The following is a 27917-nucleotide window of genomic DNA, read 5'->3' as shown; positions in this document are numbered from 1 at the left end:
TGAGCAAAGAGGACAGTCTGTCAAGACTTGCCTATTCTGAGAAGAAAGCAAGTGAATTAAAGCAACATTGCCTGAATTCCTGAAACTGCCTAACTGCCTTTTTTATTTGCAATTCAAATTTAAGATGACAACGTAGACAAAGACGCACTTGTACCTCGATCTACCACTGGACAGCAGTTCACAAAGCCAGGGACTGGAAAGTCTTAGCTGACAGCATATCGAGTCTCATAATTGCGTGACATTTTCTTTCCCATAAGAAGCAGCTCAGAGAGATTTCTCCTGTGATCTAGAACAAAGACTCTGCACTCCCTCTCTCTTCTTTAGCTCCCTGAAACCCAAATCCAAATCTAGCTCACATCCTTCAGCCTGGCCTTCAATCCCATGGAGTTCAAAAAAGAGATTCTATCCCCATTCCAACGAACAAGCCTGATTTACACAAAGCCGCAGGAAGATCTCAGCAGGCTTAGCAGCAAAATATGTGCAGCTGCTGAATTTATGCTAGAGGCACTGATCCCAGGCTTTGGATGCTGCCGTAACATACGCGTTTATCACCATTACAAATAGAACAGCAGGAATCGGACTAGGTGATGCCTACACCCTCTGCTGTTCACTAGGTGGAAATGCATTGCAAAACACTGGGAGCACCAGGATCATGAGAAAAACCTACGAGTTTAAAAGTGTACTCTGGGAATGTAAACAAAGGCCAACAAACATGTAATTGGGTCAGTACTGAGCAGTTACTAAATTGCAGCCAGCACACGGGAGTTATATTCAAGTTTATCATGAATAAATGCCTTTTCTCACAGCAAATCCAGAAAGAAGTTTTACTTCTGTTTTGATTAGTGATATTGCAACAATCACTTTGTCAACTTGTGATTCCCAGGTTTTACTCCTCACTTTGGCTCTGACACAGTATGTTCAAATCATGGAATTTCCTTCCAACAGAGTCAACATTTTATAAGGGTATTTATACCACACAAACTGAACAGCTGGTTCTGTCTCCCCAACCAGTGCATAAACCAATTGCCTCTTGGCTTAGGGATGAACAGCCTTATGTAGTTACAGCATAATTTGAAGGATGTCTTATCTAGAGGTCATTGGCCAGAGCAGTAGATTTCCAACTCTAACCATTCTATGATTTGCTGTACACCATCCAGTAAGCTTAGAACAAAACTCTTTGTTGCTTGGGGGAGTTTTTTCCTGTTCTCCCAGTAAGCTGCCTCCTTTGGTGCAGATTACATGCCAGAGGTTCACCTGGATTCCCCAGGCACTTACTCTGCAGCTTCCCATTATGCACAGATTGAAAGCCCAGTGGTCCTTCGAGTCATCCTGCTCACATCTGGTTCCATCTATGAAACCATCTCCACGGCTTACCATGAATTCGTTTTCAACAGCCCTGCACATGTGTTTGCATAACATGTCCCCTGGAGGAAGTAGACAGAAGAAGGAGTTTCTCATTCAGAAAGGCACGTGGCTGACCATCAAGCAATGGGAGGAAGACAAAACCATCTGACAGGAAGAGTACCCAGTTTTCACGTGGAAACTGAATCAGTGAAATGGCCTTCTGACTTCAAAGTACACAGAGGTCCACAAGCACTCCTCTTCACAAAGGAGCCATGTTTTTTCAGTCTTTCCTTACCTTTGGCAAAGCCAACAGCAGAAGTCCAGGTATAAAAGGACGGTGCTTCTACAGCAAGATGCAGTGGCTTTAAATTTGTTGCCGCACACTGTTCAGCCATAAAGTCTTGCTGGGTCATCAAACAGGCCTACATCATAGACAGAATGGTACAGGTCACAGGAGAAAGTTACTGAGCACAGAATCTCAAGCAGCATTTTACTCACTCGCTAAAGGCGGAAAGAAGTGTAAGTAAAGCACCAGAAAACTGCAAATAAAGAAAACCACTTTAAAGGGAGGGCGTGGGATATGCAGAGAATTGTCTTTGGAAGCTGGCATCTATTTATTTTTCATAAACAGCAAAGATAAGAAAGACAGGAACAATGTAAGAATGTCCCTCTGAAGAAAACTGTCACGTGCATCACTATTTTCTCAAGTGTCTGTCCTGCTATGAGGGTACAGAGAAAATGTTTCATTACACATGAACAATGCTATTAAATAATACTGTCTTCAGACACAGTGGAACAAATACCTCTTTTGTTGTCAGACGGATGGAGGCTGTATGACAGACCTTTAGTCCTCTTCCCAGAGCAGTCAGCTGTGAGAAGTAGCCCCAAACCATGCAGCTCCCAAACGGTTAAACAGAATTAAGAAAAACACTCGGAAGATGTGATGAGCTCCATTACCTGAGTATTGCACATCTCTACTTGGATGCTGGCACCACGGCATTCCTGCCCTCCAAAAGCAGGCCTGGAAATAATAGAACTCCTCAACAGAGGCAGGTTTGTCCCAAGCAAAAACAAGTCTGAGACCCCAGGGTCCTGAATTAGCCAAAAGGCACTGCAAACTCCCCATCTCTGACCTGGGGTTGTTACAGAACCGTTGCCTTATCACAACTCCACCTCCACAGCTGCGGGAGCAGGAGGAGAAGGGGCTCCAGCCAGACCACTGCCCATGGACTACAGCCGTAGGGTTCAGTTCTTCCAGCGAGCTGCACTGTCCCTTGGAGCACCACTAAGACCAAGAATACACAAAACTGGCAGCAGCACCATAGCGAACCCAGCAGGGCTGGGATCTCAAGGGTGGCACATCTTCTGGAAGGCCAGACTAAAAGAGAATCCCAAAATGAAAGAGCCACCTTCCCACAAGAGGCTAGAAGAATTCCATTCCTAATTATGGTCTAACATGAGGCTGGGGCTAAAACAAAGAGCTGATAGGTCATTGGAGGACAATTCAGTTACCAGGCTACATAACTGTAAAACAACTCCAGAGCTACCAGGTGGAAACACCATGATCAGCTGGTACCATTTATGACTGGCATGTCTGGCCTTAGCTCCCTTCACAAATAGCAGTGAGCGCTACACACCTTTCAGCTACCACAATGTCTTGCTATCTGGTGAGCTCCACAGCATCCACAGCCACTTCTGATCAACAGCCTCCTTACCTTATTGATTCCACACTCCGTACCATCCAAGAGAGGCACAAGAAGCCGAGTACAGCTGGATTTGTCTGCTGGTTGTACATGGCATGAGAGAACTTCACATATGTCCTGATGTGACAAGAAAATCAGCAAGTTCAGGAAGACATCAACACGACAGTCCCAAAAGCTGCTCCATTTAAATGCTGCATGTCCTGGATGTTTGCTTTCCCCACAGCTACCCAGCAATGCAAGCTAGTTCCCTCATTTCTCCTGCTATTGGGCAAAAGCTGTAGGCATGACAAGACCATCAGTGCCAGCTGTAATACTGAAGCAATTAAAGTTTCACCCACCTTACTGCTTCCTCATTAACAAGACATGCCCAGATAGCAGCTATAGCCATGCTGCATCTCCCAGACATGGAGACTTGAGCAAAGGAAGGAAGCTGAAAAAACCCAACGCATATGAGCTCCCTAAGACAGGGTCCTGGGTAGGTGCACCAATCACCAGCACCACCAGGCCCCTTTTTGGACAGAAGGCTCTGGGCACTGTGCAAATTTTAAAGGAAACTGATGTGGACAAAGGTGATGGAGAGAAGAGAAGCATTTTAAAAGCATTTGAAGGTTTGTTCTTTGCCAAGAAATCCGTGGCAGGAAAGCACCTTCCATCATTTGTAACAAAAATCACCCCATCTCCCTTTTCCCAAATCTTGGCTCCAGATCATTTCCCTGCTGCCCCTAGCAACACAGACAAACTTTCTACCTACAACATTGCTGTCAGCAAAGGTGCATACTGTGGCAACAGTCCCAAAGGCTATTTTACATTGCTCATCTGCTCCATAGTACAAGCCAGGCTTCCATCCAGGGATGCTGCCGTCCATGTCCGGCAGGTCATTTAAGCAGTTTGTTTGGCCTGTGCTGATAGAAAAATAAGAAATGTCACTTTCCCAGCTGTGGGCAGTAAGGACAATGACATGTTTGCAAACTTGTGCTGAGCTTCATTCTGGGTGTTGGCTGTTGCTTTGCCAGACAACACATGCTTCCTGTGGGCTGTGATGGATTTAGTTGCAGCAGCTGCCTGGAAATGCTCAGTTCCCTGCTGCTGAAGTTATAACAGAAACCCATTCCTACCCTTCACGCAGCCAGCTCGCAGCCCACAATGCTTCTTTCAACCTAGATGCTCTCACAATTGAAATAAAACTTCCAGGCTGAGCTAGTGTCTGAGAGTCCAACACAGCCCAGGCATGTTAGTGACTAATCGAAGTAATTTCCACCTACTTGAAGCAGAAACTGGATTTAACCTCAGCAACAGACACAAGTGCTAAGAAATAAACAACCCCCAGCTTTTCAACATTCTACATTTTTCAAGAGTTTTATTTTGTCCCTTGACTCTCCCTGCTCTCTCCCAAGATCCCAGCACCAGGAACCACTCCCCCAACAGGCACACAGAACTCAATCATTCCCTTACCTGACAAGGGCCAGGAACTCTTCTCGACTGCACTGAGACCAGGTGAGGTCGATGCTGTTGTGGTTTCCTGCTGAACCCATGATATAACCGCTGCTGCTGCACTGGTTCCCCTCACCATCATGAGGGATTCCAAGACTGTAACAGAAGCAGCACAGTACCCTGAGAAGAAGCCCAAGGGCTGAGTTCCCTTACAGCCTCTCTTCTCTAAGCAAGGACTGAGCTCCCTCTGCAGCCTTTCCTTCTACTGTCATCACAAAGGTTTTTTCTCCTCTGCAGCTTTCAACTGTCACAGAGCATGCAGGAATGCAAGAAAGGCAAGGAATTCTTTCCAAAAGTTTTGAATACTCTACGCAAAGTCCCCTGTAACACCAAGAGATCTTCTTCCTTCTTCGGAATCCCTTATACTGGGGAATGTTTTTACTTTAATAAAACACACTGCGCTGCTCTGGGGCTTTCCTACTGACCTGTGCCCAATCTCATGGGCTATAGTGACTCCAAGGTCAAAGCCAGTGTCCTGGGTAATAACACAACTCCAGGAGGAGGAGCAGACTCCACCTAACTGAGTCACTCCACGCAGCTCCTTGTTTCCATCAGGTAACTCCAAGTCAAACCTAAAGTAAGGAAGACAGATACAAAGGAAAGAGCAAAGAACCACTGCAGCTACTGAAGTCAGGTCTAGACACCCAGCTGAATTTATTTGGACTTTCCTGATCTAACTTTGCCAGCCAGCTAACATTTCTTTTGATGCACGGAGCTCCGTGTGGCAAGCTGGTAGCAGTGTGCCAGATGGTCCCACAAGTGCACACTGTTCATCTGTGGTGATTCTACATTAAAAAAATCCTGACATCCCTGGCAAGCAGAACAGACTGAAATGACCTAATCCTATTTGCAAAAGACAGAGCAGTGCCATCATCTCTTTGAAGAAAGAGCATCAAAACAAAGCCACTACACTCAAGAGAAGTTTGCCTTCAACAAATTTAGCTGAGGCAATTTAGAGCAAGGTGCTGAAAGTCAGACAAAATGTCTGAATCAGAGCAGCACTAGGAACCTTCAATGGAAAACCTTCCAGTCACACAAAAAAGCTGCAGTGGGTTTGGCTCAGCTGCTCAAGTCTGGCTGGTCACTGCTTGGTGAATATCCCAGTTCCTTCAGAAACTGAAGAAACAGCATCTCTGACTAACGACATTGCACTAAGGGTGGAAGAATCAATCCCAAACAGGACATTTCCAAAGATTCTGTGGTGCCCAGCTGCTGGAAGAGCCAGTGCAAATCAGTGTCACTTGCTAAGGGCTGGATGCCACAAGCCCTGTTTCTAGTCTCCTCCCAGGGCAGTGGAGCTTTCTTACCTGGTGACATAGAGGACAAGGTCAGCATGCTGGGGGTCAGAGTCATTCTGGGGGTTGACCTTCTTGCTCCACTCACAAACACTGATCAGTGAGGAGGTGATATTTGTTGTGATGTTTACCTCTGCCTAGAGCGAAGGCACATGTTTGCACATTTCATTATGAGCAGCTTTTAGCAAACACTTGAGCACAGTCCTCCCCACTTACCTCTGGCTCTCTCAAAACAAGCATTTGCATAAGATGAACCCTGAAATGAGCTCCCAGTGAGGCATCTCTCAGCAGCTCTGCCCCCTGATAAGAGACAGCAAGGATTCAAAGGGGGCAACTCCCTGACTCCCACTACCTGTTCCCAATGACAGGCTACATTCACTACAAAGGTAACACAGCTGGTAACTATAAGGGGCAACTACAAAATCACCAGGAAGTACAACATTCAAATATGCACTATAAATGTAAATAAATCTGTTAACAAATCTAACAACAGTTCCTATCTGTTAGATACTCTGAAGCAGAGAGAAGAATCTCCATGGAAAAGAGTTTCATATGGTAAGAGAGTGAACGAAAGACTTTTTTGCAATACACACAAAGAAAATGCATAAATAAGACATTTAGAGAAATTTGGCAATAGAAATAAAATGCTGAAATGTGAAATACAAGATTAATTCAGTAGATCTGGTTCAATTTCAACGAAAGCACCAGGAACTGGATCAAGGCTCTGGTGATAAAACTCGCTATTTTATCTGACTTACAACAACATTAGTAATGAAATCAAGAACTATGTTTTCTATGTGGGTTTCAAGGCTACAACCCCGACACTTCTAACATCCACTTTTACTCATGCAGCTCCTTGTACAAGGGAAAATTTGCCATGCAGTGCCAAGGGTAGCAGGGAGGAACTCCCTGCACCTGAGCAATGCTCTGTACTAGGTGCACATGACCACCAATACCTCTGAAAGTGCACTCAGAGGTCTGCCTGCTTGTGATACAGTCCGTGACCCTGTGAGCTCTCACACTAGGACAGCAATCCAAACAGAAATCTACTCACAATGTTCAGATTGGCAAGAATATACCGCTCCGTGTCCTCTTTGTGGTACAGGTAAACATCTGGACCTGCTATGACCATCAGCTCCAGATGTTTGACAGTTCCCTCAGCCCTCTTCTGCAGGCGAGAAGCAAACCACCCTGCTGAACAGCACAAAGGGACACAGGGAGTTTAAAATGCAAGACAACATAAAAGGTGCTGTAGATCCATTCCCTCGTCCTGAAAGACTAAAATAACTGAGCTGGGAAACCACTCCTCCAGTTGCTTGCTCAAATTTCCCACTTCTGTTGACGTCTTTCACCTGCTAGCATTCTAGTATTCTTCTACTATCAGAGTAACAAATACTTAAATGAAAACACACCAGTTACACCTCTGTGAGGTAAGAAACATATTCAGGTATGCTGTTTGTAGACACCAATTTTTCCTCGGAACTCATACAAGCAACCCCACTACCAGGGGACAGCTTTTCCAAGCAGAACAAGCAAGGATTCCTTTCCATGTACATTACCTCTTGCTGTATTTGCCTCTCTTGCAGCACTTCTGAAGACAATGTGAGGTTTGGAAAAGCCAAGGTCCTTCAGCAGGGCCACATCTTTGCTTCTGACAGGCCTGATATAAATCTTTTCCTCATCTGCAATGACAACTCCTTGCTAAAGGAGATGAAATTCCATCTGAGTTATTCCAAAGCCATTTACTATCAGTGGAGAACCATGTGCCATATCCTTCTTGTTTCTCCTTCATAATGCTTAGATGTATTAAATGGATGGTTCACACGTTTGGTGCATCAAGCTGCAAAGCTACAAGGGCTGTAAAAGCTTGCAAGAGTAAGTTCAGTGCATACTCACCAGCTGCCCTTCACAGTAAGTGACTCTACACTTCATCCCAGGGGGTTGCAGTAGATTTCCACCTGCAAAGCAGTTGCCTGGGAATCGCTTCAGTAAGCTAAAGGAAGAGTTCACCACCTGCTTGCTCATAAAGGAAGAGGAAAGGAGGGCATGGTCCTCTAGAAATTCAAAGGCATAGAGCTCTCCCCAGGCCTCAACGGAGCAATGCTGAATGCAACAGGACTCCGGCCTAATCTGCCCTTCTTTACAAGGGCAAGCTGGCTCAGCAACAACAAACTCAGGTACTGAAAGAAATGAAACAAGACCAGAACAAAGGGAAAGATTATGAGAAACAGCAATACAAAACAAATGTAATGATCTATCTCCTTAAGAAAAAAATACCCCCCAAATGACAGCCATGGACTTTCGGGCTCATCGTGTCAATAGCCAAAGAACTTCTACACTTTCATGTATTCAAAAGTGAAGTTAATCTGATTGAGAACAGAGAAGAGCTCTGGAACTGGCTCCTGATTTATCAGTGCTCTTGCTTTCTTGATAATGAGAGCAGCTCATTTAACAAAGGCTGAGATACTTTTAGATCCTCACATGTTAAATATTAGTGAGTGAGAATTACCATAATTCAGAGAAAGACACAGTGAGATAAGCATTGGGTGAACTCACAAGCAGACAATCCCCCTTCCTTTAAGGATTTGAGATTCAAAATGTATCTTTATTCTGAACGATCATCAATCCAAAGCCAGAATACTAGTTTTTCCATGTGCTAGTTGGTTGGGGTTTTTAAATCCAACAAGTGCATTTAAAGCTATTTTTAATCTTCCCACTCAGAAGACCTGGATTTGTTTATCTCATAGGAAAATACCAATAGAGAGAATGAGGACTGCAGCAGAAACATGCACAAAGTTTTACCATATGTCCTCCAGCAGACTTTAAATACTGCCCCAGTTCTTCAACCACTTTCACACTGAAACAGGAATTGCCTGAGTAACAAGACTCAGAAGTGCTAAATACTTGTTGGATTACAATTCCTTAATAAGTGTTCTTAGTGTTATCATAGAGGATGAGAAATGAACCAACAGATGTGTTCTAAAATCAAGAAGGAAGTAGCCCCGCGTACCATTGGACACTGAGCTGGTTCCAAAATACCAGAAAACATCTTCTGCATCCAAAGCGCCGAGAAATTTCTGCAAGAACAACAATTTACTGGTTTTTAAAAGAACAACCGGATACAAGACTGTCGTTAACTGAACCCAACCTGGAAGCACACAGTGAGCAACTCAACAAGCACTGGTGCCGAGTTCTCGTGGCTCTATTTCACACTAAGCGTAGGCTGCACGACAGCCCCGCAGAGGCAGCAGCTCTGTCTGCTCCGTTCGCGGGTCCGACGGCCTCTGGCTCACAACGCGTCGCGTTGCCTCTGTTTATTCCTAGAAGTACAGAAGCGTTCCTGGGAACGGCGTTTCCCGGAGGCCGAACTCACCTCTGGGAGCGGCGCGGCCCAGCACAGCCCCCAGGGCAGCAGAAGCAGCGGCGGCAGCAGCGGCAGCGCCCGCAGGGCCCCGCCGCCACTCATGCCGGAGGAGTTGATCTGGGCCCGAGGGATCACGTGGCGCGGGAGGGCAGAGCGCAGGGCTCGGGCGCAGCTCGGCGCGGTTTGCGCAACGTTCCCAACCTCCCGGCGGCCCCGGCCCAGCTCCGGGACTGAGCGCAAGGGGCGGCCGCGGGGAACGGCCCCTGCGCGGCCGGGCCTGTGCCCGACGGCTCCGCGCCCACACCGGCTGCAGGCACCGGGCTCACGCGCAGGGCAGGCCTCGCAGCCCGGAACCGGAGAGCGGGTCCGCGTTCCCGGCCGGGCCACTGCGGCGCTGCGCGGCCCTGGGGCCGGAGCGGCGGGGAGCGGTGGCTCCGGCGCCGCTGGGGCCGAGCCGGCTGCTCCACGTGGCGAACCGGAGCCCCGGGGAGCCCCACATGGCGAACCAGAGCCCCGGGGAGCCCCGGGCGGCCGGCAGGAAGTGCGGCAGGAGGAAGGACCGGCGGGGCCGCGGGGAAGCGAACGCGCAGGAAGGCACTGAGGCGGCCGGGCCCCCCCGCAGCCCCCGGCAGTTCTCCTCCAACTGGAAGGCGCTGCAGGAGGTGAGGGGCAGCGGGGATGGGGAGGCCCCGGGGCGGGCGGGGCCGCCCTGCCGGCACCTGAGCGCGGTTCCGCCACGGGCCTGGTGATGAAGAAAGGCACGAGCTTGGGGCCAATAAATAAGGCGGATGCCGGGAGCCGTTCAGGGCTGGACCCGGTGATCCTGAGGTCCCTGCCAGCCTGGAGTTCTGTGAGCCCCCGGGAGCCACGGTGGGGTCAGAAACAGGGAGATCACACTTTTGTTTGGGGTTTAGTTTGTTTTGTTTTGTCGTTTTAGCTGCTGAGGCAAAAGGCAAATGGCTCCAACGACTCCCTCCCTGCGTGTCAGACACACACCAAAAAGACACATCCACTCAAAGCAGGGAAGAGCCAAGAAGTCCTCGTTACCAATGGGAACAGGAATGTGGTAAACGTCAAACCCACAAATAAAATGGATAATGGTTCTGGTAAATACAATCTTCCTTTGGCTAAGGCAAAACCCGAGGGGGTTGCAGTGGTTAAGAATATGAATGGAACCAGAAGCAATCGAAAAGACTGCAAAGATAAAACAAAATATGGCTATGTTTTAAAGGAGAAAGATGATATAAAACATAAGAGGAGGAAAGCTGAAGAACACGTGGAGCAGCAACTCAAAGAGTGAGTACTTCAGGCATTGTACATTTATGTGAACATTTATTTTGGGAGGTGTACATGAGGAGCAGAGGAGTACGCTCAGACCAGCTGCACGCAAAGACTAAGCTTTGTGGCAGCATGCCTCTTATTTCTCCCTGCCCTGCAAGTATAGCAAGGAACATGCATAGGTGACAGTACTTAACTAATTGTCACACAGCCGATTTCTTGATTTTAAAATAAATGCTTTTTCTACGCTATAAAGATGCAAGAGTGCTTTAAAACTGCCAAATGCAATTAAATCTGTACTTACCAGGGCTGAAATCTGGTTTGATGACGTCGATCCAAAAGATATCGAAGCAGCAATAGGATATGAAGCAGCAAAAATTGCACGAAGAAATCTGGGACTTGAAACAGATCAATGCAGTCTGTCTGTGAAGCAGGTGCTGGTTAAGGAAGATGCTTTTGAAGGGTGAGTGGCATTCCAGCAGGAAGGATAGCAGCAGAGCCATTGAGAGCATCTTCTCATAAGCGTGATTATCAGGTGCACAACATAAGCTGACAAACTGCAGTTTCCTGTTCCTGTCCACACAGGAGCTTCAGGAATGCTGCTCTGTGGGCCCTGTGACACAGGTGTCGCTGAGCTGCTGTTTGTCTTTTAGGCTGACGCGAGCTGTGGCCATGGACTGTGAGATGGTGGGAGTGGGACCCAAGGGAGACGACAGTATCGTGGCTCGCGTGTCCATCGTTAACCAGTTTGGAAAGTGTGTTTATGACAAGTATGTCAAGCCTACAGAAGAGGTGACCGATTACAGAACTGCTGTCAGTGGCATCCGCCCAGAGAATATAAATACAGGTAGAGTATTATTTTCCCCAGAAAAGGTTTGTGAAGGAGGGAAAATTTAACAGGTGTCACCGAAGCAGTGGTGGCTGAGCTTGGAAAAGTTTTAGACTTATGCTGGGAAATGGAATACAAAATGTAGCCTGAATGCCAAGAAAAAATGTGGGAAGAAGTACTTTTTACAGAGTGGTCACTAATGCCCCGGAAGAAATGTACGTGTGGATAATGATATGGGAATAATAGGAAGTTTATTTACTTCTAGTGCTATGCTCTTTATGGAATTCTCTGTGCTGTTCTAACAAGGAGAGGATTTAGTGTGCTGTGCCAATTTGTGTAACGACAGCCCCAAGGATACAATTGTTTTCACAGAAAAGAAACAGCTTTTTAGTTTTTAACTTGCTCATCTGTCTCCTGCATCTAATAGAAAGTGTTTCCTTTTGTGGTATTTTTAGGTGAAGATTTTAAAACAGTTCAGAAGGAAGTCGCTGACATATTGAACGGAAGGATTTTAGTTGGCCACGCTTTGCGGAATGATCTAAAGGTACATGGCTGCACAGCTTGTATTTTGAGGAAAAGGCTGCAATAATTTTTGGATTAATTTTCTAGTACAACATTCTGGATCAGATGAACACACCTGAACTTCTAGAAACTGCAGCTTTATTACTGCTATCTTGGTTTCTTGTCATTTCATACTGCAACAGTTACAGCCCTAGTCACTTGCCCATTAGGGTTCTTCAGCTTTCAAACTGCTTGATGGTGCTGCTAGCACTTACCTGCCTACTGAAGAGGCAGGAAAGAAGCATTCTGCAGATGAAAAATCTGCATGCTTTGCTTAGTACCCAAAACTTAGCAGTCTGGTTGGTGTCACCAGAGACACATAACTTACATCATGCTGTACCAGCACTGCAGAGGTAGTCTCTACTGGTGGTGCCTTCAGATTAATTTCTGTTTCTCATACTAAGTAGAACTGTGGTTCTTTGAATCCAGCCAGGGTCTGATGATCTGGGTCTTGTCCATTCACGGTTTTGAACCCTCTCGTATAACGGATGGAATGAAGCAGCAGGAAGCTGTATGTTCAGCTCTATTAAAGTTTCATGCAGCAGCACACTTTGGACTGTAAATGTAACTTCTTGTAGGTCCTGTTTCTTGATCACCCTCAGAAGAAGATACGAGACACACAAAGATACAAACCTTTCAGACAGAGAGTCGGAATCAAGGTAAGAGGCTGATGGGAAGATGCCCCTCAACTCAGTTAACAGATTCATGAGCTGCTGTCTTCCAGTGCTAGCTCACCCCTACACTTGCTTCTACCTGACCCTATTTTTCTTTTCCTACCTGAAACAGAGATGCCTGCTTTTTGTCAATTGAAATACTAATCTAGCTGTATCCTTTCTTAGTGTTTGCAATACATCAATAAGTAACTTTGGTTCAGTAACAACATTACAAGTAATACCTGTACATAAAACGCAGTGACTTTCCCATTCTTTAGCACTTGCATGGTCTTCATAATGCTTTTCTGGATAGCAAAATAAAACGGTAGAGTTCTACTTACAGTAAGGCTTATGCCATCTTCTTAATGGTACCATTTCCATAGGGATATTAAAAACAAAAAAAGGCTTCAAGTTTCTGTTTCAAGTGTAGGAGTGAAGTGTCAGGTTATGGGGAAATATTGCAGCTTTCACAGCTACATACTCAGGGTTTCCTTTTTCACGACAAAGCGCCCCAAACATAGACCCAAGGGTTACAGCAATAAATAACATCCTCTCAGTAGCATACACATAAATCTCAATTCATTATTCTTAACAGGTCACCAGTAGAAGCTGAGATGTGCCATATTTTGAGGCTTATGCAAATGAGTATTTTTATATACAGACACACACATCTGTATATGCATTTCAGTAGTGCAGGACATGATTCTGTCTTTTCTGTCTCCAGAATGGGAGGCCATCACTGAAGCTGCTCTGTGAGAAACTGCTAAATATTAAAGTGCAGACGTCAGAGCACTGCTCGGTACGTATTTCCTCTTAATAGACATTTTTGGGTAGATCAAGAAGGTACTAAACATTAGCTCTAGGATCTGGGCTCAGTACAGAATACTGTGGGTTCATGCTAGCCTCTCAGTCAAAGTTAACAAGCTCTGCTTAGACACCAGCATGCAGCAGGATTGTCATCTAGCTTGTTTACCATTACATATTTCATGCGACTTGGATTATTATCTTCATAAACTGCCTTTGTACAAGTCAGCTGTATTTTGTGTAAATGTTATTAATTCTTGTTATTTTAAGATCTCCAGGGGAAAAAAGCAATTCCCAAGTATTGAGTTGCTTCCCTTAAAAGCAGAATTCTGCACAGTTGTACTGTGGCAGGTTGGATAAAATAGTGAGAGCCTACTACTGAACTGCAGCCTTTACTTCCTTTCTTTCAGTGGGCAGGAGGGCATAAGAGAAGAATAGACTGAAACAGGAGTTTCATCATTAAAATGAGTTAGCTGCTTATTAATAATAATGTTCTTAACCCATATCAGCTATGTTTTATTAAGCCTCCTGTTCTGTTCCTTTTTAGGTTCAGGACGCACAAGCAGCAATGAGACTGTACACCTTAGAGAAAAAGAAATGGGAAGCTGCTGTTAAGAACAAGTCTAACAACAAAAATTGTAAACCCTGACTGAGTCTGCCCCTGTGTTTTTATCTTCAGCATTTGCTGGTTTCGTGGCACTTTCCAGGCAAATTTAGAAATAACTCAGAACTGACAGCAGCAACTTCAAAAACAAATCAAGAGACAGTACTTCCTAACCTGGGATGTTAATGGTGCCACCCGAGACTACTGCTGGCACCCCCTTTCTGACACCTACCACTGTGTTTCAACAATAGCTGTAACCAGTACCTGCATTTGTGAAGTACTTCATGAGTTAAATTTCTGAGTAAGTTGAAGTATTTTAAATTACAACAGATGAAAGAAGAAACTGTCATTGCTGAAATTCCCAAGACTAAAGTCTTTATTGAAAATACCTCACAGTTTACAAAGTAGGGTGAATTCTTAATTATTGCTGCTGGTCTCATAGCTGTGGTACCTAAATCAACAAGATCTATAACTATTTATGTATTATTAATAGCCTTATATTAATCCTTCTGGTGAGAAAAATCTTTAAAAATCTCTGTGGCGCTTTTGTCTCTGCTGAAGAAGCACAAGTCTTGTTTTTATGCAAAAATTTCTTTCACTTCTGGAGCCTCAAAAGTGTGGCATCCACAAGGGTCATTATCTCCTGGAGAGGAAGGAGTTGTCAAAGATTACCTTGTTGCTTCACTTATTTTTATACTCATTAATAAAAAGTGTCTAACATAGGTCTTTAAAGTGGCTGCTGTTTTAAACATGTGGGGTCCAACTCTCCAAAATCCAAAGCAACTGTAATTACCAGAGTGAAGACTAATGCTATGATTTAAATTATCTAAATGGATACTGAAAGGTAACAAGGAATGGGCTTCAGAGATTTAACATTTGCATCTCACACACTGTACTGCCAGAACAAGTGTTGTGGCCTTGTCTCTCTTTGCTGTCACATGGGGAACGATGAGGTTTACAGCAGAATAGGGACCCTGCTTCTGTGATTTTTTTCCCTTACACTAACAGCTGCAGTGTTCATTAAAGTGGTGCAGACAATGCCTGCAGGAGACAGCAGAGAACCAGTTTGTGTGTAAGTGGCAAGTTATGTAAGCAGGCTAAATGCATAACCAATGCATAACCAAAAAGAGCAAAGTTATAAGACTAGCCAGTTTCACTGGCTCAATGAACAGACTTCCAATTACTGCTTTCCTGACAGCAAGCCATAGCAAGGAAGTGTTAGTATAAATGTTAAATAGCTTGAATACTGCTGTTTCTGGTGTGTTCCACGTTCAGCTGAGATAATGTTCTTCCTAGTATCTGGTGCAGTGCTAGTCTGAGAATGATGCTGATAACACACCAGTCGTTTAGCTGTTGCTCAGTCAGTCTTACACTCTGCTGGTGAGGAGGGGCACAAGAAGCCAGGAGGGAGCAGAGATAGGACACCTGACCTGAACTAGCCAAAGGGGTATTCCATACCACAGCATCTCCCATCCCATCCAGGGGGCAACAGCTGTGTGGTACTTAGTTACGGGCTGTGGTTAAACCACAACATTCAGTTTCAACAATTACCTTTTCAGTATGACTATTTGAAATTTAGTGTAAGTTAAATCTTCAGGCAAATGGTCAATGGGGGTTGATTTGTTTTTAAGGATGCTACTTGAAAAACAAAAGCAATTGGCTGTAATGTACTTACGCTTTATTCCTGTAAACTTTCCTGATTTAGTATGAAGCATGTAGTAAATCAATGCAGTATAGCATAAAGAAAACAACTATTTTCAGTAGTTACATATATTCATACAAATGCACCCTTCACCCCATTACACCTAACTCTAAAATTCTGCACTATGTAATTCCAGCTACTTGAAAATTATAAAATCCGTAACCAGAAATAACATACTAAGCATCCACTCTATCTCCATGACTTCTGCATACCATGCTAGATGGAAATCGGCATTTTATTTCAGACAGTAGTTCTTCCATTTTCTGGGACAGCATATCCAGCACAATATCCTCTGTAATGTAGATGAACAGGGTCATTTATGGTTGCTAGCACAACTGCCAATAGTTTCAGCAGGAACTAAAGAACAGCAGAGAGAGGACAGATCTAAACAGAGAAGGCGAGAGAAGTTGCAACATTACTGTAGAGTGGCATTTATTATTCAAGAACAAGGAGGATGGACTCCCAGTTGGAATTCATCCTCTCTCTTAGACACAGAGCAAGTCTTTCTCGTGAGCAACAAAGATGTCCCTCAGCAGCTGCTGCTCCAGCTTTTTTTACTACCTCATGGGGCAGGGGACAGGAAGAGGCACAACAAACACCACCCCATCTCACCATACTGAGTCATCTCATTAATCAGTATACAGATATTTTCGACTACTTCTGGATCATCGAAGTGAAGGCAGTAGGCATCTTTGATCAGGTTTATTCCACTGCCTTTTGAATCCATTATAAGTCTCAAAGCTGCTGTTTCTGAAATGGAGACAAACATTGCTGGGCCACTCGGTAGCAGCAGGCTGCATTGCCTGCTTTCCAGTCCCCCTGTTCCAACTAGCATATGTGTGATATTTTTCCAGAAAGTCATGCCCTTTATTTTCAGTATTCCTAAAAGCTCTTCTGAAGCGCATTTGGGAACAAGTAGCAGACCACGTAGGCAGCTGACACCGTCATGCAATGGCAAAGTGGTATTTTAGCGTTTACTGTTTTCATATTCATTCAGTTCTACCCTTTTATACACTCAAAGCAATTTCATCATAAGTAAAAAACCACTCTCAAGTTACTAAAAGACCAGCTTGTGCTGATCCAGTACTTCTCAAAAATGCATGCCGGGTCCATGGGAAATAAAAAAATACCCACCTCCAGTTTCACTATTTCCCCTTCCAGCCCTGCAAGAAAAGGTTAACTCAGGAGAGCAGCTGTCAGTCCCAATCCCACCATGAACTCTTGATCTATATTGAAACATCCACTTTGAGCTAATGTGCAATTAGTGAAAGAATTGCTGAACACTACCGGATAGCCTTAGAAGGCTTGCTAGTGCCAGGCAGGCATTCTTCACCAGCACTGGTCTTCCTGGGTTCAGTCTGAGCATATCCAGCAGAAGTGCTGTTGTGGGCTCATACTCATTTTCAGTTAAGCAACCTGAGGAACAAAGACAAACACACAAACCCCCAAAACTTCAATAGGCTCAAAAGCTTTTACACTGATCAGCATTTCAACTTCTGCCTCCTGTTTCTGAAGTGATATTTTTTAATATGCAATAAAAGCTACAAAGAAAGCATGTGAAAGCCTGTATTGCAGTAAAAAAAAGGCCAAATGTGGTATTTCCATAAGTTGATCCAGGGGTGTAGGAGACACTTCTGATACATCATCTATGTCAAGATGCCCTTTCATTATCCAAGCCAAAAGGAATGGAGAGTCCTGAACAGTCAACCTGTTCTGCTGCTGCGTACCAGAAACAAGATCACTTAGGGTATTTTACTTGGCTCTTCCTCATGGAAAAATGGCATAAGCACAGGTCCGTAGGTAAACATATGGCAATATTCTGCATGAGGAAGAAATAAGACAGTAGTACTGAAGGATGCATTCCTTAGTGCACATGATCATGAAAGATGGATTTTATTTTTTTTTATCTGAAACATTATTCCAAATTTACAAAGCAAATGGCAAATTCACAAAGCAAATGTCCCTGCCCATGGCAGGGGGGTTGGAACTGGATGATCTTGAGGTCCTTTCCAACCCTAACTATTCTATGATTCTGTAAAAAGAAGCCTCCCAAGTCCATGCTGCACAACACTAATGCTGCCAAAGGAGTAACACAAATGGAATCCTTGGCCTTAAGAGATAGGCCAGAGAGCACTATGCACAACATGGGTTGTTGTAGCTGCCCATCACTATAGTAACCATTAGCCGCATCAGTTATACAATTGCTACAGCTCATCAAAAATAACTTCGTCAGGGAGTGTCAGAGTGAGCTCAGGGAAGCCTGGTTAAGACAGGATGCAAGTTCCTAACTCTGCTGCCACCTGCAGAGCCTGCTGAGGTCAAGCAGCCTACATTTCAAAGATCACCCCTGACAAACAGGCATGTTTGGCCCATTAGCCTTTTCTAGGGACAAGGAGACTGGGAAAACACACCTTGGAGTGACAATGCCCATAGAGCCGAGCAAGCAGACTCTGCAATGGCTCCATTCTGGATGTGCTCTTGAAGGACCTCAAAGACAACAGGGACAGCACTTCCCAGCAATGCTCGGTCTATGTTAGTCTCTGAATTACCAGAACAAAAAGGAAAAGCATCAGCATTATTTAATCAAGTAATCTCATATGCACATTGTATGTCAAGCTAAATCAGTAAAATCTTAAGGCATGATGGTATTAGAGTAATGAAACATTATCTTAGGATGGACAATAGCAGAGGGAAAGCATATAAAGATGTATAAAAAATAAATCAAATTTTAGAGGACTAATAAATAGTAATGCTTATTGCAGAAAGCTGAACTTCTCCAGCAACTAGTTTTCTTTGCCACTGAAATTCTACATGGGGATCACAGCAAGAAATCTCCAAAAATAGCCATCTTTCTGACAGAATATGGTCTGCAGGATGGATATTTGGCTAGTGGTTTGCTGCACTGAGGGAATCCTGTGCTTTCAGCCTTCCTGGATGAGTAGAACACCACACACCTATAAAGAAACATGTCACAGAAACAAATGCCCTAAAAAACTCCCAGTGTGCTCTCACAAGAAGGGGTCAGTTCAAGCAATGACTTGTGGCTCAACTCTGTGGGGTGATGCTGGTTTAGTTCTGAGGCAATGGGAAGAGTACACTTGCCACCTTGCTAAGTATGTTTCTTTTGGAAAAGCAAGTCTCTAGGAGATGTCCAACTCAAGATTTGGCCCAGTGCTGCCAAGATAAGTGTGACGCAAAGCAATAAGATGTTATTAATTCCAAATGCTATACTGATAGCTAATTTGATACGCTGTTTGCACTGCACAGAGCAAAACTGTGTGTACCCTTTCATTTCTGACAGCCTGTTCATAAGCTCTATCTTTGCCCAAACAGTAAAAATTTTACTTTGACACCTTATCACATAAAAGCTTGCTAAAAAGTCTGAATTAGTATTTAATTTTCTCTCATTTAACTCTGGATCACTTGAAGTTATTCTAGTACTGCTGGGGAGGCCTCTCTCTAGAATGGGAGAAAGGAATAAAATCAGTCCTAGCAACAGGAATGTCTGAATTCAGGTACAATACCTGCTGCCTTTCATCAGTCTAGGCACAATACTTGCTGTGTTCTACTCACCACTCACAGCCAGGCTCCAGAGAACCCCACAGCAAGGGAGGCAGATATTTTCATTATGAATAAAATTTCTTAAAACTGACAGAAGGTCTGGAATTACCCCGAGTTCCCACAGATTCTCTGCAATGACTTCTGGGGAAAAAAAAACAAAAAAAAAAACCCAAAAAAAACACAAAACAAAAGCAGGAAAACAAATTCTATAGAATCTGGTTATTTTTGTCCCACTCACTGTATTTAAACAGTGATGGCAAACCAGCGACACGATATCATCAACCAGACAAAAGCAAGAGAACAGACCAAAGTCTTTAACAAGATGCACTTAAGCACAGTTCTCAGCACAAGCAACCCTTTCAAATAGATGCTTGGCCGTTTTTTTCCTTGCAGATCTGAAATTTACAGAGCAGAAAAGGACTCAGAGGGTATAAATTGCTATTTTTCAAGTGTTTGCAATTTAGCAATTCAAGTTACATCAAGTTTAGAATTAGAGCTCACTCTAGAAGCAGTTTGGTCTTAGGTAAGTTTACTTGTACGTGACACTTTTTTACAGTTTTGGTTTTGGGTTTTTTTTGTTTTTTTTTAAATAAGATCAACCTCTTGCTGCTAAATTCTTCTGTAAGCATTTAGAAAAGCAGTCTTCTGATGACTGTTGAACTGACACTCAGGTAAAAAATACCTTAAGTATTTAGCAACCAGAATCTCCGGAGAAAAACAAGGAACAATTAGATAGAAGGGTTTCAATTCACCATGGGACAGTCAAAAATGGAATCCAGGTTCTATGGCTCCATTCTCCCAAACACTACTATATGCAGTCTGTACTTGTTTCCAAAACAAGATGAAATATAGAACTGCATGTATTAGAGGGGTCCCGTAAGTACCCGAAGCCTCAGCAGTGTATTTTATACTTTCTAGAGTGTTACCTTACCAGTATTACCGCTATCAAACCAATACCTACAGACATCCACATCTCTCAGTGAAGTCACAAGTTCTGTATTATATCTTAGATTACAAAAGCAGAAACACAAGAATATTCCCCAAAAATGAACCAGGTCACCCACCGCTGGCTGAAAGTATCATCAATAATGTGTAGACCAATGAAAGTAACTCTTCACTTTCAGAGTGTTTTCTCACTATGTCTAACAGAGAACTGATTGAATTCTCACCCAGGGCCATCATCACATCCAGTTCTAGAGCTGTCAGAAGTAAACATTTGAACAGAACAAGCCTGAGCCCCCTGCTGTCAGTGCAAGTAAAACATTCAAGTTAACAGAACTTCTTAACATATCCCAAAGTTAATTTATATTTTTCTTTTTCTGAAACACAATTCTTACTGTTTTCAAGCTTGTATCATTATCAGGTGTTATTTAGGTAAATTGCCAAGAAAGTGACAGCAGGGACCACACAAGAGACCAAACCACAGTTATGGTTTTAAATTCAAATACCAGAACACTGAGAGTCTCTTATTTACACACTCTAGTAACACTCTACATAACGTGAAACTTGGTAGCCTAAGATCAGTAACCTGCATTTAAAATTAACATTAACACAGAAATCATGTATGCCAGTCCTGAATCAAGTCCATGAGAATCCACGATTTTACAGCTAATTTCTCTATTACTTTTCATTTATCCCCTAAAATCATTACTGAACCCATTTAAAGCCTTATATGCTACATCTAACTTACAAGATACAGGCTGTATTACTCAGCATAAGTAGGAAGACTTATAACTGTACCTGGATTAAGAATTTCAAGCAATAAAATGCAACCGTCTACTTGTAACTTGAGAGAATCTACATGAGTCTTCATGGCAAAAATGATCAATTCTGTGACCATGAGCAGATAGGGAAAAGCTGTGGGGAAGAGTTTCAGAGCTTCAAACACTAAGTGGATATCTATACTCCAAAACACAAGAGTTCTAGTTTCAAGTAAATTTAAGTCCCCTTTTTTACATGAAGGCCATGTAATACAGGAGAAGAATATTTTAAATCAGAGAAAACAAAATGCTAGTACAGGTGGAACAATACAGAGTGAATTTTGTAGTTTCCATGGGAAATGTCTCTTTAATAGAGGCAGCTGCAAGGCTACGTAAACTAGGTGCAGCCAGCATGTTGCTGGTAAGTCACACTGGCATGGTTCACTGCTCATGTAGCAAGCTGTGGGGTAGAACACACTGTGCATGAGCCCAAACCCACGCTTTCCAGAATCTGTGGCATAGAATAATAGAATTATAGAATCATAGAATAGACATGGGTAACTAAAAAGAGTAAATCACTTTTTCTTTACTGATTAGATATGAACACCTCTGTGTTTAAACCTGATAAGTTAATGCTAGCATTGAAATGCTATCAAATGACAGCACATTAAATAACTGAGGTAACATGGTGCTTTGAAAATACTAACCTTGACCTGAAAGAGTAATCTGAAAAATGTACAGATGCTAGAAGAAAGTATAGTCTTCACTCACACTGCTTTATTAAACACACAGGAATAAGACATGTGTGGCTTTCTTTTGCTTTACCACTCTTTTATCCCTAGGCATTACCCTCAAGTTGCCCAGCACTGATATGAATTCTCTTCCTTAAATGTCAGTTTGCCAATTCAATGAGTTGCCAATTAAAATATCCCTAAGGGTTTTTTTCAGTGCCTATTTTTCTCACAAGGCGAAGAACTTTCATGCCATAAAAGCAGTTACAAAACAAGTTCAATAATAAAATAGTGACTTACCACTTTTATCTCTTATGAAGCTCACGAGGTGCTGAATGGCTTTCATCTGTACTAACTCTATATTCCAGAAAGCCTGCATGGTTTCTAGGTAAACCAAGAAAATTCCTTTAACCATTAGATACACTCAGAGAAAGTGCCCAAATTTTCTCTATTTTGTGCAACAAGTGAATTTATATAAATGAAAAAAATACAATTTGTTATTGTTGAAAAAAAGAAAAGCTTTTCCCCTAATTCAAACACTTGAATACTACAAAATGTTATGATCCACCTGCATAATCTGTGAATTTGGCTTTATATACTTTGGGAACCTGTTAGAATATTAAATCAGAGCAGGAATAGGGGATCTAAATGTATTATTCCGATAGCTTCTTCAGATTAAGAAAATAACTTCCTTATTTAGAAGGAATTAATGGAGCAGATCCTTTGTTGGAATAATTTCACAAACACTGTTAGAATGTAGACAAAGTAAGTGGGCCTCACCAGTTTTCTGAGGAATGATCTGACCCCATTTACTGGTGCAGTAGGTGTGGCTGGTAATCTTACAAGGTTATATAAAAGCTGTGTAAAATCCTTCCTCCAAATAGCATCTGACTTTAAGTAAAATTAATGTCCAATAATTAGTTTTCACCTAGAACACATGCTGACTGGAAAACACACAGGTTTAATTCCTATGAAAATCACTATCAATTTAATTTTCCTTATTACCTAGGACATTTTCAATTCCTCCCTCAAGGAGCACATCTACTATTTTGGGAGGCAAAGATGTTTTCAGTTTTACTGAAGGTGCACCAGCAACAATCAGGTAGTCCCTAATAAATGGAACATCAGTCAGATCTCTAGAATTACAAGAGACAAGAGCAGAACCAGTAAGTTAGAAATGGTAAGTTACAAAGAAAATCTGTAGGCTTTGTTTAATTTTGATATAAAAACATAATATTTCTCTCAAGACTAGATTATTTTTGACAGAACTTAAACAATTTATTACAAAACAGCTAAAGAAAGCATACACTAAGCAAGCCATGCTTAGTCTTCAAGTTAATGGCTTGTAAAACTGTGTACAACATGATTTTATGAAGTAACTCTATCAAAATGCCCACTTCTGAACAATCACCAAGCCACTGACTTTTCTAATAACTCAGTTTGTCACGGCAGTATGATCAGCACCCTTGGCTTGAGTTCTTTCAAGCAGCAGCTACATTCTCATCTTTGTGAAGGCAGGTGTGGCTTAGGACCAAAAAAAAACAAACCCAAACAAATGAAAGGCAAGAATTCCGAACTCACTCTGCTGTGGCTCTCATGCTGGGCTGAATCTGTAGCATCATAAATAAAACTGGAAATAAAGTCAAAGAGCTGTTATCTCCATTCTGCATTACTGTCTGAACTCCCTCAAGGCGGCTTGTATCCTGTCTAATATCCTGCAGTAACGAAGTTATCTCTTCTCCCTGTGAAAAGTGTGGTATCAGAAGAGCTTTCACACAGTTGCCTACAGATATCCTAGTAGGCCAATGTTTTAATCCATAATGAAGCATTATTACATACATTCAGAATAAAGCAGGTCATCATTTCGAGTAGAATACAACCTAGAGACCAGATGTCAGATTTCTCAGTAAAAATAAAATCAAATGTTTCCGGAGCCATCCAAGACTTGCTATCTGTCAAAACACAAGTTATGCAGTAATGTTGCTAACATTGTACTATATATGGTTTCTGTTTGCACATGCACGAACTGCAGGCAATTGTTTTATGTCAAAAAATAATTCACGTATATTCTGCAGAGATTAGACACTTTTTACTGGTCATATATCACAAGAGACTAAACCACACTGTAACTACTGAGCAATTTTCTAAGATGTTACTGCATATATATCAAGCTAAAAGAGATTCAAAACATGTGTTGCAGTGGTCTGAGGCTCAAACATACCTATACCTTTCAGCTGTGAACAGGCAACTGCAGACAACTGCCTATCAGTATCCTATTCACACTTTAGAAGACAAATAGTGTAATGTAGAAAAGGAGGAGGGAAAATTAGTTCTTCTTCTTTGGCTGATTTTTCTGAAGGCTAAAGAATATCCACCCTAACCAAATCTTTTAAAGTAAAAAAAGAGTAAAACAAATAACTACTTTCTTCTACTCTTATTTTCCATTTCATCTCATCTGTCATAAGTGTTTCTGTACTGAAGTCGCTAAGCATGAAGGATGCTTCACCAGTCACAAGTATGTTTGACGGCTTGAGATTTCTGCAACACAAAGATTTTCTGTCAGCCTGTGAAACTGAAGTTTAATGATACACAACTATATGTTCCCCATATTTTTACAGATCTGGATATGAAGACCAGAATTTGTAGCTCCCAGTCCCCCTTTTGGAATGGTAAAAATCACTGCCTCTGAGCAGCTGTGCTGAACCAACAGTCACTGCAAAGAGCAGTGACCTATCAGACACAGAGAACAGGATTTCTACTCACCTGTGGAAAATATTTTGTTTGTGTATATAAAACAAAGCATCCACCATCTGTCCCAGGAAATTCAGAATCACCTATTGGGGGAATATACATGAAAGCATAACAAATAGAATAACTTACAGATACTTTTTGGAAGACAGCTTCTAAAGCACCCTTCAGCAAAACACTGTGCTTTGAAGGTTTTAGGGAGGACTTTGAGAAAGAGGAAATAGAAAGGGAGAAATACAAAAGCAGTGAAACTCTATCAGTTTAACCAGATGCTTTTTCTGTACTTTTTACCATGTCTGTTATTTTTTCTGACTTCTGCCTTTTTTCCTTGATGACAGATGAAAGATCTCCTTGGCCCGAGTGCTGCATTACCAGATAAAGGAACAGACATGACACCTGTAAAAAAAACACACCAGTTTTGTCCAATTGTTTGCATGGAATCCCATATCCAGTAAGAAAGATAAAACCAAGGGCTTTGCCAAACTGGTGGGTGTGCTGCTCACCAATACCAAGGGGTGTTCCAAGATGAGTAATCTCTTGCACAGGAAACAATATTTACTCTTTTATTAAAAATATTCCATGTGTGTTGTTTTGGGGGGTGTTTTGTTTTTCATTTATTAGTTTTTTAATACCAAAAAAAATCCATCAAGCATCTTATCCAAAGCCACGTGGGACAATTCAAGTCAAATAGAATTCCATAAAATCAACACAAAGTTTGCCTGAGCACTCAATAAATGCTGCAAGTAAATGAGTCAGGCCTTTCAGTTTCCCATAGTCTCCTATAAAAGGGTCTTCATGGAGGCATGAAAATCAGTACTGCACACTGGTTATATCAAACTGAGTGAGCATGCAGTACTGCATGTGAGAGACTCCAAACCACGTATCTGCACAGCTTTTCAGCATGTCTACTCAGGAGTTAAAGCAGGCTCATTTCAGATCAAATAACCTCCTTTTTGTTTTTTGTTTTTTTTTGTTTTAGCATCTCACAGCAACAACCCTAGATTTAAACCTGCAAAACCGCTGACATGCCTACAATGTTAACCCTGTGTTCCAGTGTAACCAATCCTTCTTCATTCTCACCTTATTATCCCAAGCCACAAATGATTCCTTGTAAGTACAGATGTTTGAATGATGAAGTTTTAACAAATTCATTGCCTGCGCAGAATAAAAAAAAAGCTTTCAATGGCTACACAGTCCTTCCCATTAACAGCACCTTAAACAACATCCCAAGCCAGCTCACGACTTGTGTCGCATGCCTGCTCAAATTCTTTCAGTGTGCAAGCTCTGTTATCTATTTGTATCTGCCAGTGCCAAGTTAAGGAAAATATTTCATTAAGATTCTACTCAATATAATGCTGCAACAGCCTTGTGAGATTCAAGGATATAAACTGATCCTTAGAGAGATTATATGTGAACCACCCGCCCTTCTTCAATTCCTAAACCTGAAAACACATATGAGAATATGAAAGTCAAGATTCTTTTTCTAGCATAGCCATTATTTCCAGTAAGGCTATGCAAGACTGACACTGGTGAGATGCTTATCTACCTCCTTGAACCTGTTTTCACTGTAAGGACTCTAACAATTACCAACTACTTCAGCAAGTTTGCTGATCATAGAATCATAGAATAGTTAGGGTTGGAAAGGACCTTAAGATCATCTAGTTCCAACCCCCTGCCATGATGTGAAAGGTAAGAATTCACCTTACTCTCCTATAGCTGTGTTTGTGGCTGTGCCGACACAACAGAAGAACTCTAAGAGCCATGCTCCCAGCTTGCATAACTGCATTTATTTCAATAGACGCATACATCAGCAGAAAAATTGGACCAAAACATCAGTAATGCCTTGGTACATAAGGAGATGACCTCTTGAACAGGATGAAGCATCTGTACTTCATGAGTGTATTCTCACTCATTTATAACTGCAGACATCATACATGCTGGATATTGTGAGACTAATCCATCATCTGCTACTGCAGAAGTTTTAAAATACCAAAATTTATTTCAATAATAGTATTTTTAGTGCTGCTTCTTACTCAAGGCATTGAAACAAGTTTTTTTTAAAAAGTATAACAAAAGAAGAAAACCAGTTAAATCATTCACATCAAAAAATGTTAAGCTCTCAGAAAAGAACACATCATGAAGCATATGAACTAGAAATAGAGTTATTAGTAAAACTATAAACAGACCAAGATTCTCCTTAAGCTTAAAGGCCAAAACAATGAGCCTTGCTCTTTGTCTTCAGCACAAAACAAACATTGAAAAAGGACTATCCTCTGAGAACAGCTGTCCATTTGAATCTACATATTCAAACAGAAGAGTAATTAATACAAAATACTGACCTAAGCCCAAGCAGAGAGCCAGAAGAACACCCCTCAGGTAGTCCTACATGATTTACATCTTGACTATTTACTTAGTTAATCCTTACAGATAAAAGACTTTGGTCTGTTAAAGACTTTGGTCTTTCCAATAAAGTACTAAAGAAAAATTGCACTGATACCTCCTTCAAGGCCTCATTTGCTTGCTTTTCTTTAATGCACTGCACCTGCAACAAACAAAAGACAAGGATGAGATTATGACATAGAGACAGGCACACTTTAAACCTGAGCAATCTTGTCAAGAATAATAGAACTGCAAGTTTTGCATGAATTGGCATAAATTTTCGGTGATAGTTCCAGACTCTAATGTTTAGGGCAGTTTGCTTGGGAGATGGCCAGAAACAGTTTCAAATGAGTCCGCAACAATTTAACCTAGTTCTTTCTTGTACTGCCAAAGTAGCAGCAAGCTAATGTGAAAACACACCAGATGGACCTAAATAGGCTGCTCCCCTTTACCACTTCTAGCCTCAATATTCTAGTAAACTGATCTGAATCAGTCAATTTCCAAAACAGCAGCACAATAAGATGTAAGCCTTCTGTTACCCAGGGGCCAAGCAACCTGTGTGTCTGTTACTATCAAAGGGGCCACAGAGATAGCAAATGTGCCAATGGACTCTTGTTTTACTAGCAACCACCTTCTCACCTGCTTTATTATGTATTTCTTCTCCACACCCTTTTCAGTTTTCAATTCAGCTACAAGCATTGTGCCCAGTGCCCCAGGCTGGAGCTGCTCCAGCACCTGCGGGGCACAGGAAACACTCGTGCACTTGGTCAGTTACAAGCAGTAGAACAACCAAAACAAAAAGTTCCTTCAAGCCCCTTTCCCTGCAGACACCCTCCACGCATCACCGTGGCAGGGTAACAAGCTCCCGCATCCCCATCCCATCCTCGGGAGGCACACAGGCTTCCCCTTCCCCATTGCAGGGCAGAGCAGCCCAGCGCACTCACACCCCTACCCCTGGGCCACTCTCCAGGGCCACCTCCTTCCCCGGGCCCCCCCCCATCCCCAGTAAGGCTGCAACCGCCCCCTTCCTGACGGCCGAGGCCTGGTGCCGCAGGCCGCACCTCGTACTTGTCCATGGCGGGACAAGCGGAGGCAGAGCCGCTGTCGGTGTGGGGAGCCCCCGCACCACAACCGCACCACAACCGCACCACAACCGCACCACAACCGCAC

General features: G+C 42.7%; 3 protein-coding genes across 10 annotated transcripts in view; 1 reads left to right on the top strand and 2 right to left on the bottom strand.

Annotated features, from left to right (window-relative positions):
- The window catches only part of ADAMTS13 (ADAM metallopeptidase with thrombospondin type 1 motif 13), a 20437-nt gene extending 10991 nt beyond the window's left edge, over positions 1-9446 (bottom strand). The window contains exons 1-15 of one of the 8 annotated variants that reach the window (XM_034067637.1): positions 9207-9446; positions 8844-8910; positions 7730-8013; positions 7393-7534; positions 6888-7027; positions 6050-6133; positions 5846-5970; positions 4964-5110; positions 4500-4634; positions 3799-3949; positions 3060-3164; positions 2478-2629; positions 2302-2365; positions 1640-1766; positions 1276-1424 (exon numbers count right to left, since the gene is read on the bottom strand). In XM_034067637.1, coding sequence (XP_033923528.1) covers positions 1276-1424; positions 1640-1766; positions 2302-2365; positions 2478-2629; positions 3060-3164; positions 3799-3949; positions 4500-4634; positions 4964-5110; positions 5846-5970; positions 6050-6133; positions 6888-7027; positions 7393-7534; positions 7730-8013; positions 8844-8910; positions 9207-9299 — 1965 coding nt within the window. In that variant the 5' untranslated portion in view covers positions 9300-9446. The remainder of the gene's footprint in view (positions 1-1275; positions 1425-1639; positions 1767-2301; positions 2366-2477; positions 2630-3059; positions 3165-3798; positions 3950-4499; positions 4635-4963; positions 5111-5845; positions 5971-6049; positions 6134-6887; positions 7028-7392; positions 7535-7729; positions 8014-8843; positions 8911-9206) is intronic. The other 7 variants (XM_034067635.1, XM_034067634.1, XM_034067640.1 and 4 more) reach the window with 7 other exon arrangements.
- Positions 9373-14655, top strand: REXO4 (REX4 homolog, 3'-5' exonuclease). The gene is made up of 8 exons (XM_034067643.1): positions 9373-9859; positions 10135-10493; positions 10783-10938; positions 11129-11322; positions 11760-11848; positions 12444-12524; positions 13243-13317; positions 13870-14655. The coding sequence occupies exons 1-8, from the start codon at positions 9695-9697 to the stop codon at positions 13969-13971; spliced, it is 1221 nt and encodes a 406-aa protein (XP_033923534.1). The 5' UTR covers positions 9373-9694; the 3' UTR covers positions 13972-14655.
- On the bottom strand, positions 14464-27917 carry STKLD1 (serine/threonine kinase like domain containing 1). Its single transcript, XM_005142479.3, has 19 exons — positions 27809-27917; positions 27387-27482; positions 26866-26910; positions 25449-25523; positions 24660-24764; positions 24384-24454; positions 24043-24158; positions 23460-23572; positions 23202-23362; positions 22626-22756; positions 21921-22004; positions 20930-21046; positions 20254-20388; positions 19202-19330; positions 18040-18168; positions 16916-17044; positions 16241-16378; positions 15841-15920; positions 14464-14569 (listed from the first exon to the last, which is right to left on the bottom strand). The coding sequence occupies exons 1-19, from the start codon at positions 27821-27823 to the stop codon at positions 14522-14524; spliced, it is 1917 nt and encodes a 638-aa protein (XP_005142536.2). The 5' UTR covers positions 27824-27917; the 3' UTR covers positions 14464-14521.

This window comes from Melopsittacus undulatus, chromosome 11 (assembly GCF_012275295.1).
Source record: "Melopsittacus undulatus isolate bMelUnd1 chromosome 11, bMelUnd1.mat.Z, whole genome shotgun sequence".
Lineage (NCBI taxonomy): Eukaryota > Metazoa > Chordata > Aves > Psittaciformes > Psittaculidae > Melopsittacus > Melopsittacus undulatus.
The sequence above is the reverse complement of the archived record's forward strand: the minus strand, read 5'-3'. Positions and strand labels throughout refer to the sequence as shown.